The sequence below is a fragment of the Sitophilus oryzae genome, unplaced genomic scaffold (assembly GCF_002938485.1).
Source record: "Sitophilus oryzae breed Bouriz unplaced genomic scaffold, Soryzae_2.0 scaffold_177_pilon_pilon, whole genome shotgun sequence".
Classification (NCBI taxonomy): domain Eukaryota; kingdom Metazoa; phylum Arthropoda; class Insecta; order Coleoptera; family Curculionidae; genus Sitophilus; species Sitophilus oryzae.
The window spans coordinates 6,921,054-6,941,579 of record NW_022146479.1 but is presented as its reverse complement, the minus strand read 5'-3'; the positions used below and the strand labels follow the sequence as shown (position 1 = coordinate 6,941,579).

Below are 20,526 nucleotides of genomic sequence, written 5' to 3'. Positions count from 1 at the left end.
AATATATTAAAAATTGTATGCCTTATGCACTTGCACTTCATTATACTTACAAAATATTTTAAAAATAAATAAACAGACAGTGTTCTTAGCTAAGGGATTAATTTCTAAATCAGCCCTTAAGAATATACATGTTAATATCAATAATTAGTTAGTTTTTTTCGAAAAATCAATGCACGTGTATCGGTTGCTATAACAAACGCAGCAAAATTATAGAGATAAAATGTGGTTAATTTTATTAATCAAAAACAAATTTCATTCATTAAATTTCATATAGATTTTAAGGCGCTAAGTCAGCAGAAATTTCGTTATAAATACTAAGATTACATAGAGCATCTTCACATTCAGTGGTTGGTTCTGAATCAACCATGTGGTCACCGCTCGCATTATTCTTCTTGGGTAAGTTTTTATTTTTTTGGTTAAACTGTTATTATTTTTATTTTATTTTTTATTTTCTTTCATTATAATATTCTGAACTTTATTTTCCAACTCTATTTTCACTCTTATAAATTATCCTTATACCTATATGTATATTAAATTTATATTTTATATAATCTTTGTTACTCTCTGGTGAAATTTAATTAAGGAAATAAAGTCAATAAATATTATTACAAAATATATTTCGTCCATTCTAGTTGGGTACGCCCTTGCCTCAACACCGGCCTTCAAAGAAAATACCGAATATGTATACCAAATTAGTGGACGAACCCTAAGCAACTTAAACGAAGTTTCCGATCAGTATTCTGGCATTTTCTTGAAAGCCAAACTCCACATCTCCAAACGCTCCGATGGAAAAGTACAAGGAAGGATATCCGGTTCCCAGTATGCCCAAATTCACAGCCACTTGCCCAACGGCTGGGATACAGAAGTCCCTGAATCCCAAATGAGCTACAAGCAACTAAGCCTCTCTGAAAAACCTTTCCAAATGGTTGTTGAAGATGGTCTTATCCAAAATATTATTATGGAAAAAGAGGTCAGTAACTGGGAAGCCAATGTCATCAAAAGTATTGCTAGTCAATACCAACTGGATGTCCAAGGAAAGAACGTAATTCCCAACCCAATTAACAACTTACCAAGTGGGGAGGATATGAACGGAGTATTCAAAACCATGGAAAAAACCGTCACAGGTGAAACCGAAACCACATACAAAATCCACAACTTGCCTATGTACATCCTTCAGTCTCAGCCGTGGTTGGCTCCAAAAGCTGATCTCCAAGGAGAAAGCGAAGTATTCGAAGTCATCAAGAGTAAGAACTATACCAATTCCGAAGAGAAGCCTTCCTATCACTATGGTTTTGGAGATATAACTGATGGCAAACCTACCGACAACAGTTTAGGGGAATTTTTAACAAGACAGTCCCAATCTCGTGTTATTTTGACTGGTAAACCCTCTAGATATACCATTCAAAACAGTTACACCATTAACAAGATCGTCATTACACCAAGTTTAAACAACAAAGAAAGGGGATCTGTTATCAGTGTTGTCAACGTCACTTTGGCCGAAATCAAAAACCAGAACCAACAGCCTGAAGATCTATCCAATCCTGTTGACATCGGAGATCTTGTATACACTTATGGAAATCCTTTTTCTCAAAATGATCAAGTACGTCAAAAGAACATGCAACATTACAGCTCTAACGAAGCTGTAAGTGAGGAAAGCAATGAGGGTTTATGGCGCAGACATCCCCGCTCAATTTCCCAAAGCATTGAAAAATACAACAGGGAAAGTAGTTCTTCTGAAGAATATGAACAACGTCAACCAAGACCTCAAATGAACCATGCTCCAGAATCTCCTCTCCTTCCATACTTGATGGGATACCATGGAAGATCTATCAGACAAAACCGTGACTTTGATCTCAAACAAAACGTACAAACTATGGCCCAAGAAATTAGTGAAGACTTACAAGAACCAGAAAAAATCCTCACACAGTCCACCTTGAGCAAATTCACAATGCTTGCTTCCTTTATTAGATTAATGAACGAAGAAGAAATCAACTATGTAGCCGAACAATTGTATACCCAATCCGGACAAGGTAAAGAACGTTTAGCCTGGGAAGTTTACCGTGACGCTGTAGCTGAAGCTGGAACAGGACCTGCCTTCCTTAACATCCAAAACTGGATTGAGAACAAAAAAATTAGCAACAGAGAAGCTTCCGATGTTGTCTCTACCATAGCCCGTTCAGTGCGCACCCCCACTGACGAATATATGCAGAAGTTCTACGAACTGACCAAAAGCAGCAAAGTTAAAGAACAACTCTACCTCAACCAAACAGCTGTTCTCTCATATGCCAACCTCGTATACAGAGTTTACATCAACAGAAACGAGTCCCACAATCAGTATCCAGTACACAGCTTTGGAAATTTCAACACTAAAACAGGCCGCCAATTTGTAAAAGATGTAGTAATCCCATACTACGGTCAACAACTCGAACAGGCCATTGCTGAAGCTGATGCTCCTAGAGTACACTTGTACATTACTGCTTTAGGCTATATTGGACATAAAAATATTTTAAGCTTGTTTGAACCTTATTTGGAGGGACAAAAACAATGCTCTCAGTTCCAACGCATGTTAATGGTCGTTTCTTTGAGAAGACTCGCCAAAACTAAACCATCTCAAGCTCTCCCTGTACTATACCAAATTTACCAAAACGCTGGAGAACTACCCGAAGTTAGAATTAACGCAGCTTACATACTATTCAAAAATCCTGAAGTTCTATCCGAAAGATTACAAAGCATGGCAGAAAATACCAACGTTGAATATCAAGAACAATTAAACGCTGCTGTAAAATCAGCTATCGAAACAGCTTCTCGACTTCGCTCAAGCAAAAACCATGCCCTGTAAGTAATTGTTTTATAATTTAACAATCGTACTTTACAAAATTTTATTTCAGACACAAAGCCGCCCAATCTGCCTTGCCACTTCTTACCAAAAAACTCTACGGAGGAGACAAAGCATCCATTGACTACAGCGACAGCATTATGAGTGAAATGCATACTGAACTCGAACAAGAATTCCTTCAAATTGGCAGTCCTGACAGCTACTGGCCTAAGGTTTTGAAACTCTCCGCCCGCGGACGAGTAAACGAAATGCCACGAGACTACTTTTCAATTGGTGGTATGACATCCAGCATCAAGGAATTGATGCATGTTGTATACCAACAAACTGACAGTTACAAACAAGCTAAAAAACAGAGATCTCAGCAACAAAGCGGAGAAAGTAAATGGTCCAGTGCCAACATCGCCCACTACATGAACTACCAAACAGAAGAAAGAGAACAACTTGAAAGCTACATCTTTTCTGAAATGGCCGGAATCTCCCAATTGTGGTCCTTTGACAACCAAACCATTGAACGCTTACCCGAAGGTATAAGTTGATATTAGTTTTAAATATTTTTAGTATAATCTTCTTTTTTTTCCCATTTCAGTTATTCGTCAACAAGAAGAAATCCTAAACAAAGGCAAGCAATTCAGTTACACAAAACTACAACAAGTTGAAGAACTCGCTCTGTCTGTTCCCACTGAAATGGGTCTGCCATTTTTGTATACTTCAGACATGCCTGTTCTTGTTAGATTCGAAGGAAAGATCCAAGCTAAAGCTACTCCTCAAATTTCCGATGGCAAGAGGCTAATCAAGCCTGACCAAATAACTGCTCAAATCGAGGGATCAGTAACTTTCAGCGTTAAAGGTCAGAGTCATTTATCATTCGTAACACCTTTCGACCATCAAATCTACACTGCTGGATTTGACAGGAATGTTCAAGCACATTTACCAGTATATGCCAAGGCTGAAATTGATGTTAAGAACACTGAATCTAAAGTTGAATTTGAAGTGAAAGAACCCCATAACAATGCTCGTCTCTTCCACTACAGCAGTTGGCCTTACACGTCCAGAAGCGATCTCATGAGCACTGTTCCCGTCGCCTTAAGACCAAATACCCAAATCATTACTCCTCAAGCAAACAAATTCAGATACTTCGACACAGTTTTTGGTAAAAAAGAAACAGGCATCTCATTCAGAGCTTGGGGACATCATCCTATCCAATCAATCAATCTTGGTGAAGTAGCTCATATGTTGAAATCCAGAGATGTTGATACTCTGTTGCAATGGTTGTGGGATCGTGCTTCCCTGCAACAAACTGAGGCATCTATAGCCTATGTACCCAGCCAGTCTGCTACGAAAAAGGTAACTTTCCGTTTCAGTCATCGCGATCAGTACAAAATGCAACCTGAGACCCAAAACCAGGAAGAATTCCTCAACTATGACCAGTTAGCTGAAAAGACTCAAGGCGCGCAACAACAATACCACGAAAAATTACTTAAATACGTCGGAGCTGGAATCAGGAGCGCTCAACTTCACTCTTGCGCATTTTCATTGGAATTCCAAGGAGACAAAAAATACCAACACTCCTTCGGTGTTACCTTTGGAAAGAGTAACGCTGACCCTAGTTCCAGAGCAATTATGTACTACAAACAAAATGGTGAACAGCAACACCTATGCTCTTTAGATGTAAAAGGTTACGTGCCAAACACCAACGGTCTGGACCTTACTTACTCCCTGAAAAACGCACCTGAAGCAAAATACGAAGTACGCATGTTATGCGGAGCTAACCAAAACGAAGCTGCTTTGGTATCCGGAAAAGTTAACTTCAGAAGAAGCGATGAACGAAAAGAAAGGCTAACTCAAAAACCTATGTATAATGAGTGCAAAAAAGAAATGCAAGAAGGCAACTTCCAACTTCCAGCCTGCCAGAACATGACCATCGAATCTAACTTCCTAGATGTTATTGAATCTGAATGGAAATACTCCAACATTAAGAGAAGGTACCAAGATATCATAAAGGGCGTATTCCAAGGATTAAGAGTTTACTACTATCCTGAAACTGAAATTGAAAGTATCAGCTCCCAACAAGACAAAGTTGAATTTAGGGTAAAATTCGAACCCGAAGAATTGAGAAGACTGAATATGACCATTGTCAGCGGTGATGAGAGGACGATAATGTACGATATGCCCCTTAACAATGAAATCGCAAGAGCTTTGTTTGTACCTCACCCTGTTTTCCATGCCCCATCCAGACTTATTGGAGTCCTTAAAGGATGGCCACTATTCAGGCGTAAGTTTAAGCATATCTAAATTAACTGTCATTTATTTATATTGGAATTTAATTTACAGCCACTTGTGTTATTGACCAAACATCTGCCCAAACCTTCAACAACAGAACTTATCCACTCTCTCTTGGAACCGAATGGACTGTAGCTCTCCAGTATGTTCCACAAGAAGCTCGCAGATCTGACCTTAAGACTGAAACTGTTGAAGAACAACTAAAACGTCAACAAGAAAACTACGCCGTTCTAGTGCGCCAATCGTCTGCCCAAGAAAAAGAAATAATGATCACCTTTAACCATCCAAAATCTGACGGCAAAACTGTAGAAATCAACATGAAGGCTCAACAACAAAGCCAACGTTCTGGCTCAAGCCCACTCGCTGCCGTTTACGTCGACAGCAAAGAAATGAAGTTTAACGACAAACAATCAGCTGATTTACACAACGGTTTGGTCCAAATCTATGCCTTACCAAATGGAGAAGTTAAAGTAGATATGCAAAATGCATTCTATGTGATCTTCGATGGTAAACGCGTCAAGCTTACCTCTACCAGCAGCACACTCCGTGACTCCAACAAAGGACTTTGTGGAAAATTCAGCCATGACAAGTACGAAGATTTCACTGTACCAGCCAACTGTATCGTATCTGACTACGCCAAATTTGTTAAGAACTACGAAATGGGCTCTGAAAACAGGAGACCAAAAGAAGAAAGCCAAGACTGTGTTCGTAAAGTAATGCCCTTGTATGCTGATGTTGTTTCTGACAGGAGCAGACATTTGACAAGCGAATCATCCAGCAAAATTCAACTGAGAAATCGCTTCGTTGAAGAAAATGGCAGCATATGCTTCACAATCCGCCCTGTACCTACCTGCAGAGGAAGTCCCCGCAAGACCCTTTCTAAACCAGTAGCTGTCCACTGTGTCGACAAGAGCAAAACTGCTCTATATTTGAAGAAACAAATCGAGAAAGGTGCCAACCCCGACTTCAGTCAAAAGTCTGAAACCAAGCAAATTCTGATGAACCTTGCTCAAGAATGTTAAGATATTTTTATAACGACCACGGCTTTAGTATTTAATAAACGAACATCCCAAAAAATGTAAAAAAAATAAATATACATATTTTTCATACAACTATTTCCTAGTTTAAATTACCATATTCAAACTGATCTCCTTATACCTCTTAAAAAAATAGATTCAAATAACTTTTTAAATTGATATTCTATTAATCAGTCATACAGGGCCATATCAATATGTCCTTCATTAATTAATACTGAAATGTCTCAATATTCAAAAGAACGTCAAATGAAAATTCTGAATTAGAAAATTTTAAATCAAGATTGTAATATAATATATGTATTTTCTTTTTAAAACCAATATATGTATTTAAGAAATATATTTTTATATTTTAGATCAAAAAAAGATTTGTTCAACAGTTCAAAGAAGTTCTAATATAACTTTTCATTTTTTCAACCTAATAGAATAGAGATGAAGATATTGTGATGGTACTCTACTAAAGTATAAAGAATAATAGTATTCATAATATATATACTTCAACCGGAATATTTTAAATGACTATGTTGACAATATTCTGGTTTATCTTTAAAGATTTTTTGAATTTACCTATACGTTTATTCTTTGCAAATAGCAACTGCTACTAATTCCTTCTAAATTCTGCCCTGTAATACAGCATGTCTAGAAGGTCCTTGTCCTTCAAGAAGAAAATTTGTTAAAATAATTTATTTGTATCAAGAGGGTTAGACAAGAAAAGATACTTCTTTACCTCAGTCATACCATGTATATTTTTTAAATTGAAGTTGTTCTTCTGACCTCTTCTAGAAGATATATCTTTTTCGTGGATTCGTTGAGTGGGGTAAATAAACATCACATAAAATTTTAAATATAATTTTAGATTTATGAAGAGTAAGTTAATGATTCAAAAAATACAAAATTGGTCCAAATTGATACATGTTAGATTCTTAAAATTGTTTACTAGTGAAACTATTTAAATTTAAATAAAATGGTATTTTTGTTTTTTGTTTTTGTTAAATACATATTTATTTTATGAGAGTTGTATTATAAAAAAAAATAAATTAACTGAATAATTTTTAAACAAAAATGTTTACGTTTGGTAAAACTGATAGACAGTGCGAATTTGACGAAATAAATCGATTAGAAAATTAATTGTTTTTCATTAAAATTATAAAAAATATTTAGATGTTTTAAAAACGATATCTGTCGATTTAGCCTCTCACTGCTTCATAAGGGTTCATAAGGGGGACAACAAATGATATCTCCTCTAAAAAACTTTCTAATAATCGCCGCTCAGTCGCAATACTATCTTCGACAGATGTCATCCCGGCAAATCTTGCCTTAATAACGATAAAATTCGAACCTATCCTAAAATATTACATCTATTCTAAAACCATTCTAATTGCGCAGGCGCAATACTATCTCCGATAGATGTCATCCCGGTAAATCTTGCCTTAATAACGATAAAATTCGAAACGATCTTAACGAGATGACATCTCGTTAGCTTGACATCTTGTTAGATGACATTTCGTTAGTTTGACATCTTGTTAGATGACATCTCGTTAGCTCATATTGCTTTTCTGTTCAGTAAAGAGACTCATAAGGGGAACGTTAGTCGTCTTAGAGTCCGATTACACTTTCTTCCTTGCTTGGTGAGCAATCACTCATAAGGGGGACATTAGCCCCCTTAAAGTTGGTCTCACACCTAGGGATAAATAACAATAATAAAGAAAAACGACTGTAATAATTAACGAATGGCAGCAAAAAACTGTTCAGTTTTTTAGAGAAATTCCGAGTTAAATTACGCGTTTCCAAGAGGGCCCCATATTTTCACTGTCATTAGTGAATGCGGACTATAAGGCTAGCACTAACCTGAAACAATAGAGAAAAAACGTTAGTTGGAAGTAAAAGAAAATGACACGGTGCGTCGTATAACATACCTGGTTCAATCTGGTTCTGGGCCTTAATCCTAGATGGTGTTTTCAAAATCATCGTTCTAGAACGGCATCAGTCATTGTACCTCATCAGGAACCACTTCAAGGATCATCAAGGCACAGTTGCTAAAAAAGAACAACAAATGAGATATCAACGGCTGCTATATTTTAGAAGAACACTGAATAAGACAAAAGACACCGAATTAAAGACAACTAAAACCTCCAAAAAGTTACGACTAATAATTTTATATTGTTTGAGATGTTTTATACCGAGATATTTTTTGAAATGTTCGCCAAAAAAAACATTTTTTCGCTTAAATTTTGAGAACCACTGGATCTTTTCTGGATTTTCTTTCTTGTAAATTTAATCTACTGCCTATGTTGCCATATTATAAATATATAATATAATACTAGCTCCCGTATATAGCGTTTAACGCCATGGGAGTAGCAAGGTACAGCTGGCCATGCTAGAGCAATTCGGTATACAAGGAAAGTAGTGTGGCTAGCACTACACTTCAAGCGCCTATTATTACCTCAGGATTGTGAATCCCAAGTACTCATTTAAGGCTGAGTCGACCTTGGGGTTGCAACCCAAACTATTTTTATTTTATTAAAAATAGTCGGCTGATGAACTGCCGGCTGTAGGATTCGAACTCACAACCTTTAGATTATGGTTGACGAGAGCTGTACCTCTCTACGCCACCGGACATCTCTATATTATAAATATATTATAAATATATTATAAATAAGTTTAATTAAATAATTATTATTTTTAATAAATTTTTCAAAATTCCAAATTTTCTTCTTTCTTTTTCAAAAAAAATATTTTCGCGAAAAAACCTCATAGACGTGTTTCTGATGTCAAAATATACTACCCCTTAAAATATTAGCATTTATTTAAGACTCAACCTGTATATTAATATAAATTGTCTAGCTAATTGTTAACTCATATTTAAAACTATTTCATCCCTGTATTCTATTTATTTTTGAAAAACGTTAAAATAGTTTGTTACTAAGCTTTGAAATTAAATTAGTACAATTTAATTAAAAGGCATCAATTAGATATCCATTTTTAAAATAATGCAAGACTGCTTATCTGTACAAATTAATACAAATTATCCAAATTGGTATTTTGTAACACAGATTAGAAATAAATCATTTTTGCCTATTAACATTACAAGAAATTATTAGATATTTTTTTCTATATGCGTATTTCAAACTTTAGAACTATAATAACCAGGGCCGTTCCTGGCGAGCGTGCAGTGCGTGCACGCACGTAGGTGCAACATTTTGGAGGCGCAAAATCGAAGTGTCAATCAGTACTTTGTAACAAAAAATCGATACGCTTTCTTGTTAATAAACAAATACTTAAACATACATCATAGGATAAAGTTTGCTTAGCGTCTTTTTTGCGTTGGCCGCACCGAATAAACAAGTCTAGGGCAATCTGTCGGCAAGACACTGATCTCATCTATTTATTTTTCATTTTATGGAAAGCACTGTTCATTAAAATGTTGTATCCTATGTTATAGGGCTTGTTTCTCTCTACAATTTCCTGTCTCACAATGTACCGTTCGTGTCGGGGAAGGGATCATAGTTTCATAGTTGTCGATTTTCGACAGACATCAGTGCATGTATATTATTTCGTATATTTTTCATTTTATTGATTTTATGGAAAGCACTGTTCATTAAAATGTTCTATCCTATGTTATAGGGCTTGTTTCTCTCAACAATTTTCTGTCTCACAATATACCGTTTGTGTCGGGGAAGGGATCATAGTTCCATAGTTGTCGATTTTCGAGAGAAATCAGTGCATGTATATTATTTCGTATATTTTTCATTTTATTGATTTTATGGAAAGCACTGTTCATTAAAATGTTTTATCCTATGTTATAGGGCTTGTTTCTCTCTACAATTTCCTGTCTCACAATGTACCGTTCGTGTCGGGGAAGGGATCATAGTTTCATAGTTGTCGATTTTCGACAGACATCAGTGCATGTATATTATTTCGTATATTTTTCATTTTATTGATTTTATGGAAAGCACTGTTCATTAAAATGTTCTATCCTATGTTATAGGGCTTGTTTCTCCTCAACAATTTTCTGTCTCACAATATACCGTTTGTGTCGGGGAAGGGATCATAGTTCCATAGTTGTCGATTTTCGAGAGAAATCAGTGCATGTATAATATTTCGTATATTTTTCATTTTATTGATTTTATGGAAAGCACTGTTCATTAAAATGTTTTATCCTATGTTATAGGGCTTGTTTCTCTCTACAATTTCCCTCTCTCACAATGTACCGTTCGTGTCGGGGAAGGGATCATAGTTTCATAGTTGTCGATTTTCGACAGACATCAGTGCATGTATATTATTTCGTATATTTTTCATTTTATTGATTTTATGGAAAGCACTGTTCATTAAAATGTTCTATCCTATGTTATAGGGCTTGTTTCTCTCAACAATTTTCTGTCTCACAATATACCGTTTGTGTCGGGGAAGGGATCATAGTTCCATAGTTGTCGATTTTCGAGAGAAATCAGTGCATGTATATTATTTCGTATATTTTTCATTTTATTAATTTTATGGAAAGCACTGTTCATTAAAATGTTTTATCCTATGTTATAGGGCTTGTTTCTCTCTACAATTTCCTGTCTCACAAATGTACCGTTCGTGTCGGGAAGGGATCATAGTTTCATAGTTGTCGATTTTCGACAGACATCAGTGCATGTATATTATTTCGTATATTTTTCATTTTATTGATTTTATGGAAAGCACTGTTCATTAAAATGTTCTATCCTATGTTATAGGGCTTGTTTCTCTCAACAATTTTCTGTCTCACAATATACCGTTTGTGTCGGGGAAGGGATCATAGTTCCATAGTTGTCGATTTTCGAGAGAAATCAGTGCATGTATAATATTTCGTATATTTTTCATTTTATTGATTTTATGGAAAGCACTGTTCATTAAAATGTTTTATCCTATGTTATAGGGCTTGTTTCTCTCTACAATTTCCTGTCTCACAATGTACCGTTCGTGTCGGGGAAGGGATCATAGTTTCATAGTTGTCGATTTTCGACAGACATCAGTGCATGTATATTATTTCGTATATTTTTCATTTTATTGATTTTATGGAAAGCACTGTTCATTAAAATGTTCTATCCTATGTTATAGGGCTTGTTTCGCTCTACAATTTCTTGTCTCACAATGTACCGTTTGTGTCGGGGACGGGATCATAGTTTCATGGTGCAAATCTTTCTAAAATTTTAAATAACAACCCCTATTTCTTTTACCATTTTTGTGTTTCTTACAGAATTCTACATAAACTGCATTATTTTTTTGAGAATTTTATAAGGAACACAAAAATGGTTTGGTCAAAGGGTTGAAAGTAACACGACAACAAATGCCTTAAAAATTGACCCCCTTGATATGTAAATTGACGTGATTCGCCAAATTTTCATACTATTATCGGTAGAGGCAATATTAAATACTGGTGGTTTTCAAATTGTCACCCTGTAGAATTGTTCCCAATGAAGAGAAGTTTTTTAATTATTTACTTAAGTGCCTTGTAGAAACTTTATTTGTAAATTTTTAAATCACGAATTAGTAAATAATAAATAATATTAATAATATATGTATGCCGATTGCCCAATACGTTTTAAAGAATTTAATATTTTTGTTGCGTTAAAATATGTCAAATCATTTAAAATTACTGTATATTAGTACCCTATTCTTAAAACTTGGATCTCACCCGTCTTTTTGAAATTAAATTCATATAATCTTTTTGAAATTAAATTTAAATACTTGTTGCACGCCACTGGAAAAAGCTTTTTTTTATTAAAAAGCTTAATGTTTTATTGCTTTAAAAATTAATTTCAGAACAGTATTTACTATATAAACCATGAATTTCAACAATTTAATAAATTTAGAGATTTTTAAATCCCTCATTACACGCCACTGGCTTATTTAAATCATAAACTTACACACACCTTTTTGTACGTAATTTTATAAGCAATAATTAATTGCTATTTTTCAATAAAGTTAACCGAAATGAAAATATTTAGCAAAAACTAAAAAATTGTACTTTAAGGGGTGGTTTGCACGGTCAGAGGGATCTACAAAAATTCAGATTTCGGGGATTTGGTTCCACGAGGCACCTTAATTGCCCTGGACTAACTAGCTAAATATAAGAAAATAATTTGATAGTAACTAGTAGGATTTGAATTGGAGTGTAATAAAACAATTAAACAATGTAGATACTAGTACTTACATACCAGATGTGATCTAAAAAAATACAAGGTTCAAGTGAGGGCAGCAAAGGCTGTAAATATTATCAAGGGCTGTAACTACCTCAGCAAACATTTTAGTATATACATATGTTTATAAGAACATTTTGTTTTATTTTTATCTGTAGAATCACAAAGCTGGTTAGATACACTATTCTTTGACACCCTGTATATTATAATATATAAACGGCATTTCTTTTTAGGTTCTAAAAATCATAATACTTGAAATGACAAACTAGCTTTACCGAAAAAAAAACGTATTAGAATATCAAAAATGTTAAAATGTAACAATCTCTAGCATTAATTTCATTCATCAATTAATTATCAATGACTTCAATGTGTTAATATAAAAAAAATAATGCACGAGCTTACGTTAATAAGCACCACACAGCAAATTTAGGGAGATAAAGTTGAATCCGTTATAATTTATCAAAAATAGTTTCCATTCATGAATTTCTACTGTGCATAAGAAATAGTCAGGTCAGCAATTATTGACCAACATATAAATACTAAAATCTCACAGAGATTCTTCACATTTGGTGATTTGTGTGAAATCGACCAAATGATGTGGTCACCGCTCGTCTTAACATTTTTGGGTAAGTCTTATTTAATTTTTTTTTATTAAAACCTTTTTATAACTTGTGGTAAAAATATTAAATAATTTAGTAAACCATACATTCAAAAAAAATATTTATAACTGAGCCGCCTAGAATTATTATACCGTGCGATGAAGAAGTTTACTATTCAAGATGTTAAAAAAATTCTTATATTCTTTCCCTTAGAAATAATTTATGTGTTATAATACAAAGAACGCTGGAGTAATGAACTTCCTGATCACATTGTACTTTTAGCCCTTATTTATTTTTTCCCTAACCGTTAAATATTATTATATCATATCTATAATATCAGTATTTTACATTTTATGAACTCTACAAAAAAATAAAACACTAAATCACCACAATACACCAAAACACTTTTACTTTTACACTGGACGCGCGTTTCGCTAACCATATTAGCATCATCGGCAGATGATTATAAACTGGTTGAGTTTACTAAATGAGTTTATAATCATCTGCCGATGATGCTAACATGGTTAGCGAAACGCGCGTCCAGTGTAAAAGTAAAAGTGTTTTGGTGTATTGTGGTGATTTAGTGTTTTATTTTGCTGTGTAACACCAAAGGTTCCAACCCTCAACATTAATCTTATGAACTCTAAACATTAATACTATTTTTAATTCTAAATATAAGGCACTGTTTAATAATTATTCTTTTTACTTTTAACTTTTGTAGTTGGGTATACCCTTGCTTCAACCCCCGCCTTCAAAGAAAATACCGAATATGTATACCAAATTAATGGGCGAACACTAAGCAGCCTGCACGATGTTTCCGATCAGTATTCTGGCATATTCCTGAAAGCCAAATTTCACATCTCCAAGCAGCCCGATGGAAAACTACAAGGAAGGCTATCTGATGCCCATTATGCTCAAATTCATAGCCCCCTCCCTAATGGGTTGGAGACAGAGATCCCAGAATCACAAATGAGTTACAAAAAGCTGAGTCTCTCTCAAAACCCATTCCAAATGGTTGTAGAAGATGGGCTTATCCAGAACATTATTATGGAAAAGGAAGTTAGCAACTGGGAAGCTAACATTATCAAAAGTATTACCAGTCAGTATCAGTTGGATGTCAACGGAAAGAACGCAATCTACGACCCAAGCAACAGACTACCAAGTGGGGACAATTTGAGTGGAGTGTTCAAAACAATGGAAAAAACTGTTACCGGTGAGACTGAAACGGAATATAAAATCCACAACTTGCCTTTGTATATTCTTCAATCTCGACCATGGTTGGCCCCTAAATCCGACATACGAGAAGACAGTGAGGTATTTGAAGTTATTAAGAACAAGAATTATTCAAATTCTGAGGAAAGGCCTTCATACCATTACGGTTTTGGAAATATGTTTGAAAATGAACCTACCGCTAACAGTTTGGGAGAATTCTTAACAAGACAATCAGAGTCCCGTGCCATTTTAACGGGTAAGCCTTCCAGATATACCATCCAAAGTAGTTATACCGTTAACAAGATTGTCATTAAACCTAGCGTGAACAACAAGGAGAGAGGGTCAGTTGTTAGTATTGTCAACGCCACATTAGTTGAAATCAAAAATCAAAATCAACAACTCGAACATTTATCCAATCCTGTCGACATCGGAGATCTTGTATATACTTTCGAAGATCCGTTGTCTCAAAATAACCATGTAAGAGAAAAAAGTATGAAACCATCCAGTTCTAACGAAGATGTCAGTGAAGAAAGTAATGAGAGATTATGGCACAGACTCCGTCGTTCTATTTCTCAAAAGATGGAAAAGTACAACAAAGGCAGTAGATCATCTGAAGAAAATGTACAACAACAACAAAGGCCCGAAATGAGCCACGCCCCACAGTCTCCACTCCTTCCATACTTGATGGGATACCACGGAAAATCGATTAAACAAAACCGAGATTTCGATCTTAGGCAAAACGTGCAAAGGATGGCTCAAGAAATAAGCGAAAACATTCAGGAACCAGAAACAATCCTCAAACAATCTACCTTAAGCAAATACATCATGCTGGCTTCGTGGGTTAGAGTTATGGACGAAGAAGAAATTAAACATGTAGCTGAACAATTGTATGTCCAATCGGGACAAGGCAAAGAGCTTTTAGCCTGGGAGCTTTACCGTGACGCTGTAGCCGAAGCTGGAACAGGACCTGCCTTTCTTAACATCCAAAGATGGATTGAGAATAAAAAAATTAGCAACAGAGAAGCTGCCGATGTTGTCTCTACCATGGCCCGTTCAGTCCGCACCCCCACTGACGAATATATGCAAAAGTTCTACGATCTGACCAAGAGCAGCAAAGTTAAAGAACAACTCTACCTCAACCAAACAGCTGTTCTGTCATATGCTAACCTCGTATACAGAGTTTACATCAACCGAAACGAGTCCCACAATCAATATCCAGTACACAGCTTTGGAAGTTTCTTCACTAAAGAAGGACGCCAATTTGTAAAAGATATAGTAATCCCATACTATGGTCAACAACTCGAACAGGCCATTGCTCAAGCTGACTCTCCAAGAGTACACTTGTACATTACTGCTTTAGGACATATTGCACACAAAAAAATCTTGAATGTGTATGAACCTTACTTAGAAGGACAAAAGCAATGTTCTCAATTTCAACGAATGTTAATGGTGAATTCTTTGAGAAGACTGTCCAAAACTAAGCCATCTGATGCCCTACCTGTACTATACAGAATTTTCCAAAATGCCGGAGAGCTTCCTGAAATTAGAATTATTGCCGCATATATGGTTTTCAAAAATCCCATGGTTCTTTCTGAAAGGCTACAAAGCATGGCCGAAAATACTAATGCCGAATATCAAGAACAAGTAAACGCTGCCATAAAGTCAGCTATTGAATCAGCGTCTCGTATGGATTCACACAAATATCACGACTTGTAAGTATTTTACATATTTTGTTAACAATTATTTATATTATTATTGTATTAATTTATTTTTTATTTATATAATGCACTGACAAATCGTAAATTTTAATTTCAGGCACAAAGCCGCTCAATCTGCCTTGCCACTCCTTACAAAGAAACTCTATGGAGATGAAAAAAGCTTTATTGACTTCCGTGACTATATTATCAATGATATGCACACAGAAGTTTATCAAGATTTCCTTGAGATTGGCGGTTCAGAAAGCTACTGGCCTAAGGTTGTACAACTATCCGCTCACGGACGAGAAAGCGAAATGTCACGTGACTACTTTTCAATTGGTGGAATGACATCCAGTATCAAGGAATTTACTAATGTTTTATACCAACAAACTGACAGTTATAAACAAGCCAAGAACCAGAGATCTCAGCACCAAAGTGAAGAAAGTAAATGGTCAAGTGCAAACATCGCTCGCTACATGAACTACCAAACCGAAGAAAGAGAACAACTTGAAAATTACATCTATTCTGATATAGCTGGCGTGTCTCATTTATGGTCTTTCGATAACCAAACCATCGAACGCTTACCCGAAGGTATAATTTAAATTTTATTTTAAATATTTCTTAATATACATATTTTTTCTACTTCCAGTTGTTCGTGAACAAGAAGAAATATTAAGTAAAGGCAAGCAAATCAGTTACACAAAACTAAGACAAGTTCAAGAACTTGCTTTATCAGTTCCCACTGAAATGGGGCTGCCATTCTTATATACTTATGATACGCCAATTTTACTTAGATTCGAAGGAAAGATCCAAGCTAAAGCTACTCCTCAGGTTTCAGATGGCAAAACATTAGCAAAACCTGATAAAATTGATGCTCAAATTGAAGGTTCTGTAACTTTCAGCGCAAAGGGCCAAAGTCATTTATCATTTGTTACACCTTTCGACCACCAAGTCTACACTGCCGGATTTGACAGAAACATACAAGCACATTTCCCAGTAAATGTCAAGGCTGAAATTGATACCAAGAAAGCTGAAACTACAGTTGAATTCAAAGTTAAAAGACCCCAAAATGATGCCCGCTTGTTGCATTATAGTAGCCTACCCTATACATCAAGAAGCGATTTAATGAGTGCCGTCCCAATAATTCTAAGACCAAATACCCAAATTATTACTCCTCAGGTAAACAAATTTAGATATTTCGATACAGTTTATGGAAAGAAAGAAACTGGAATGTCCTTCCGTGCTAAGGGACACTATCCTGTCCAGACACTTAATGTTGGTGAATTAGTCTATGCACTTAAATCTAGAAGAGTAGATACTTTATTGCAGTTGCTATGGGATCGTTCTTCGCTCCAAAATACCGACGTATCAATTACCTCTGTACCTAGCCAATCAACCACCAACAAAGTAATTCTACGTTATAGCCATCGCAATGAATATAAGATGCAACCAGACATCGAAAATCAAGAAGCCTTCTTTAGTTATGATCAACTGGCTGAAAAAAGTCAAGGTGAGTCACAACAACGCCACGAAAAATTACTTAAATACGTCGGAGCTGGAATAAGAAGCGCTCAACTCCACTCAAGTCAATTGTCTTTGGAATTCGAAGGACTCAAGAAGCAACAGTATTTATTCGGAGTAACCTCTGGAAAGAGCAACGCTGATCCTATCTCCAGAACCATTATGTATTACAAGCAAAATGGCGAAAAGCAACAGCAACACCAATTTTCTTTAGATGTGAAAGGTTACGTACCAAATACCAACGGTTTGGACCTTACGTATTCCCTGAAAAGTGCACCCGAAGCAAAATACGAAGTACGCATGTTATATGGAGCAAACAAAAATGACGCCGCCTTAGTATCTGGAAAAATCACCTTCATAAGAAGCGACGAACGTAAAGAAATGCTAACTCAGAAACCTTTGTATAATCAGTGCAAAAGAGAAATGCAAGAAGGCAACTTCCAACTTCCAGCATGCCAGAATATGACCATTGAATCTAACCTCTTAGACACCATTGAATCCCAATGGCAATATTCTAACATAAATAGCAATTCTAACATAAATAATAACAAGTATGAAGACATAGTAAAGGACGTATTCGAAACTTTAAAAATGTATTATTATCCAGTTACTAGAATAGAAAGGATTGGATCTAAACAAAACGAAATTGAAGTTAAGATTAAATTGGAACCTGAGGACCTCAGAAGATTAAACATTAGTATTGAAAGCGGTGAAGAGCGTACCACTATGCACGATATGCCTATTAATAGTGAACTGATTAGGACTTTATTATTATCACACCCTGTTTTCCATGCCCCGTCTAGATATATGGGAGTTCTTAAGGCATGGCCACTATTTAGACGTAAGTTTGAGCATATTTTAATTAACTGTCATTTATTTACATTGCAATTTAATTTACAGCTACTTGTGTTATTGACCAAACATCTGGCCAAACCTTCAACAACAGAACGTATCCACTCTCTCTTGGAACCGAATGGACTGTAGCTCTCCAGTATGTCCCACAAGAGGCTCGCAAATCTGACCTTAAGACTGAAACTGTTGAAGAGCAACTAAAACGACAAGAAGAAAATTACGCCGTCCTGGTACGTCAACCTTCCGCAGAAGAAAAAGAAGTATTGGTCACTTTCAACCATCCAAAATCGGAAGGCAAAACTGTAGAAATCAACATGAAGGCTCAACAACAAAGCCAACGATCTGGCTCAAGCCCACTCGCCACCGTTTACGTCGACAGTAGAGAGATGAAGTTTAACGACACAGAAGCAGCTGATTTATACAAAGGATTCGTCCAAATCTACGCCTTGCCAAACGGAGAAGTTAAAGTAGAAATCCAAGATGCATTCTATGTGATCTTCGATGGAAAACGCGTCAAGCTTACCTCAACCAGCAGCAAACTCCGTGACTCCAACAAAGGACTTTGTGGAAAATTCAGCAACGACAAATACGAGGACTTTACGGTACCCGCTAACTGCATTGTAGCCGACTACAACCAATTTGTAGAAAGTTACCAAATGACAGCTGGCAACGAAAGAAGTCAAGCAAAGACCCAAAACTGCATTGCTAAAGTAATGCCTCTATACGATGATGTAATTCCAAGCAGAAATACGAACTTAAACAGTGAACATTCAGCCGGCAAAGTGCAACTACGAAATCGCTATGTTGAAGAAAACGAACGCATTTGCTTTACAATCCGTCCAGTTCCTACATGCAAAGGAACACCCCGCAAGGTTCTATCCAAGCCAGTAGCTGTACACTGCATCGAAAAGACCAAAACAGCCACGTACCTGAAAAACCAAATCGACAAAGGAGCCAACCCAGATTTCAGCCATAAAGAAGAAACCAAACAGGTTTTGATAAGTCTAGCTCGTGAATGTTAATTAATATATAAATTATTATTCAGCATGTATAAAATGTAAAAAAAAATAAAACAAAAAATTACTTTTATAATAATACCACGTTGTTTAATATACCCAATAGTTATAATAATGAACCTTTCAGTTGGGGGTTGGAACCTTTGGTGTTACAACAGCAAAATATAATATTAATTCATCAAAATACACCAAAACATATTACTTTTCCACTGGACGCGAGTTTCGCTAACCATTCATCTGCTGATGATGCTAATGTAAAGTGTTTTGGTGTATTGTGGTAAATTAGTGTTTTATTTTGCTAAAATGAACCTGCTATACAGATATACCCGGTGCGTCTCAAAAGTGGCTCACCCTATAACTTTTTTATTTTTACAGTTAAAAAAACGAGATTTAGTATGTTAGTATTTGTTGGTATTTTAGTATAAAAAAATGCTTTTTCCAAATATGCTAATAATGAGCCACCCTCGTTCCATTTGGAAAAATTAAGATATGATTAAAAATACGATTTGAGCATTTTCTAACTGGCCAGGACAAGACACTAAAAACATTAGACTATCAAATCTAATTTTCCAAGGCTCCTTGATTAAGAATTAGTGTTTTTAACATAGCCATGGCACTCTAGGTTGAATTTTAAAATACATTTTTTTATTAAGCGAGAGTGTCAAAAGTTGACATATATGTCATTTTATTCAGAATGTCATTTTCTATCGAATAAAGTAGAAAATTACCGAGGGTGCCATTTAAAAATCAAAAGTTGTAGTAATTTCCGGTGAAACAGGAAGTGACTAAAAACAATTGAATACGTCAATCAATACTAATTTATGTTATATACTAACATACCAAATCTCGTTTTTTTATCTAAAAAAATAAAAAAGTTATAGGGGTGAGCCACTTTTGAGACGCACCCGGTAGACCATCATCATGGTTACTATTGTTCAATCACCACGGTTACTATTATTATTTGAGTAAAAAGATACACAAATTTAAAAAGATTTTCAGGCACAAATCTTCAATAGTTTGCTTTTCTATGATCGAAATGGCCTATAAATACAGACTAATGTAAAATACTAAAGAAATAAAAAATGTTTATTGCAACCTTCGGTTATATTAAGAAAGGCAAATGGTTCATTTAAATCAAACACTGAACAAACGAATTTCTATTACTTATTTTTCTTTAAAGTTTTTCCTTTTTTTATTCACAATACGAAATTGAGAAAATGATCGATCGCAGAGAATACGTAAAATTTTCTTACAATTCCGCATCGAATTCAGGAAAATTTATTTTTAACAACAAATGTTTTCCTTCTAGTAAGTT

The 20,526-nt window shown here is 35.4% G+C and overlaps 2 protein-coding genes across 2 annotated transcripts; both read left to right on the top strand.

The window, feature by feature from the left end:
• The first annotated feature begins 365 nt into the window (after positions 1-365).
• LOC115882294 (vitellogenin-like) lies at positions 366-6,231 on the top strand. The gene is made up of 5 exons (XM_030900262.1): positions 366-396; positions 633-2,835; positions 2,889-3,361; positions 3,423-5,108; positions 5,168-6,231. Exons 1-5 carry the CDS (start codon positions 366-368, stop codon positions 6,136-6,138), a joined length of 5,364 nt encoding a protein of 1,787 aa, XP_030756122.1. The 3' UTR covers positions 6,139-6,231.
• A 6,604-nt stretch (positions 6,232-12,835) lies between these two features.
• On the top strand, positions 12,836-19,290 carry LOC115882565 (vitellogenin-like). The gene is made up of 5 exons (XM_030900738.1): positions 12,836-12,940; positions 13,635-15,837; positions 15,941-16,413; positions 16,472-18,184; positions 18,244-19,290. The coding sequence occupies exons 1-5, from the start codon at positions 12,907-12,909 to the stop codon at positions 19,215-19,217; spliced, it is 5,397 nt and encodes a 1,798-aa protein (XP_030756598.1). The 5' UTR covers positions 12,836-12,906; the 3' UTR covers positions 19,218-19,290.
• The last annotated feature ends 1,236 nt before the right edge of the window (positions 19,291-20,526 follow it).

Coding starts and splice junctions, on each gene's coding strand:
- LOC115882294 (XM_030900262.1), top strand. CDS start 366: ATGTGGTCACCGCTCGCATTATTCTTCTTGG. Junction 397..632: donor GCTCGCATTATTCTTCTTGG/GTAAGTTTTTAT, acceptor CGTCCATTCTAG/TTGGGTACGCCCTTGCCTCA. Junction 2,836..2,888: donor TCAAGCAAAAACCATGCCCT/GTAAGTAATTGT, acceptor ATTTTATTTCAG/ACACAAAGCCGCCCAATCTG.
- LOC115882565 (XM_030900738.1), top strand. CDS start 12,907: ATGATGTGGTCACCGCTCGTCTTAACATTTTTGG. Junction 15,838..15,940: donor TCACACAAATATCACGACTT/GTAAGTATTTTA, acceptor TTTTAATTTCAG/GCACAAAGCCGCTCAATCTG. Junction 16,414..16,471: donor CATCGAACGCTTACCCGAAG/GTATAATTTAAA, acceptor TTCTACTTCCAG/TTGTTCGTGAACAAGAAGAA.